The sequence below is a fragment of the Geospiza fortis genome, unplaced genomic scaffold, assembly GCF_000277835.1.
Source record: "Geospiza fortis unplaced genomic scaffold, GeoFor_1.0 scaffold2457, whole genome shotgun sequence".
Classification (NCBI taxonomy): Eukaryota; Metazoa; Chordata; class Aves; order Passeriformes; family Thraupidae; genus Geospiza; species Geospiza fortis.
The window spans coordinates 111261-112234 of record NW_005054720.1 but is presented as its reverse complement, the minus strand read 5'-3'; the positions used below and the strand labels follow the sequence as shown (position 1 = coordinate 112234).

Sequence of the window (974 nt, the reverse complement as noted above, 5' to 3'; positions counted from 1 at the left end):
CCGCCAGTCTCCTGCTAGAGACCAGGAGCGGGGCAGGGGCTGGGAGTGCTTCTGGATGGCTGCCAGTGAGAACCACGGCCCTGCAGCACAGGGGCTCCACCCAACAGCACTGTGGGGGCTGCAGGGCAACCACAACCACGAGCTCCTCCACAACCCTCTAGTGCAGCCCCGGTGCTTGCCATAAGCTTCTTCCCCTGAGCCCCCCCAGAGCCAGACCTCCTCTCTCGTCCTTGCCCCTGGCAGCAGGAACCCTTCTGCACCCACCTGTGCCACAGGGGCCCTGCGGTCCTCGCTGTCCCCCAGGGGAGCGGGGCTGGCCCGTGGGGGCCCCTCGGGGCCGGGGCAGCGCCGGCACGTCATGCGCTGGCTGTTGAGCTCCAGGATGCGTGTGGTAATGCCCTTGACGTGCAGCAGGTCATCCAGGCAAGTGAAGCCCTTCAGCTCCTGCGTGGAGGGAAGTCAGCCCTGCCCAGAACAGAATCCCTCCTGCTCCCAGAGCCCCCTGCCCCAGCGGCCCCGCAGGGAAGGGTCACAGCGCTGTGGAAGGGGGGCAGCAGCCCAAAGCTGCCAGCTGAGGCAGGAGCACTGTGCCCCCAGATGAGCAGGATGGGGAGCAGGGCTGCAGCTTCAGGGCAGGGGAACAGCTGGACACGTGAAGATGCACAGACACGAGGCACCCACGGTCCCGCGGGACCCGGGCACTGCCCAGCCCCGACCTGGGATCAGCTGCCTCCATCGCCCTTCATGGCTCCCGGAGCGCCCGCCAGGGGAGGAACCCGGCGGGCCGGGCTGTCCTGGGGCAGGGCTCGACAGACAACCGGAACAGCTCGGGAAGGGCCCGACTGGCCCTTCTGAGCCGGCAGGGCTCGTCTGACGGTGCTGCTGCTGCTCCCCACAAAGGGCTGCAGTAACAGCACCGCCCGGGACAGGCCCTGCTCCAGACCACCCTCCCGTTGGATCGCCGGGTTGTGCCC

General features: G+C 68.7%; 1 protein-coding gene across 1 annotated transcript in view; it reads right to left on the bottom strand.

Moving 5' to 3' along the window:
• The window catches only part of RRP8 (ribosomal RNA processing 8), a gene marked incomplete at its 3' end in the record, with an annotated part of 11100 nt that overhangs the window by 4837 nt on the left and 5289 nt on the right, over positions 1–974 (bottom strand). Inside the window, exon 5 of the mRNA XM_031065255.1 lies at positions 265–444. Within this exon, the coding sequence (XP_030921115.1) occupies positions 265–444 (180 nt within the window). The remainder of the gene's footprint in view (positions 1–264; positions 445–974) is intronic.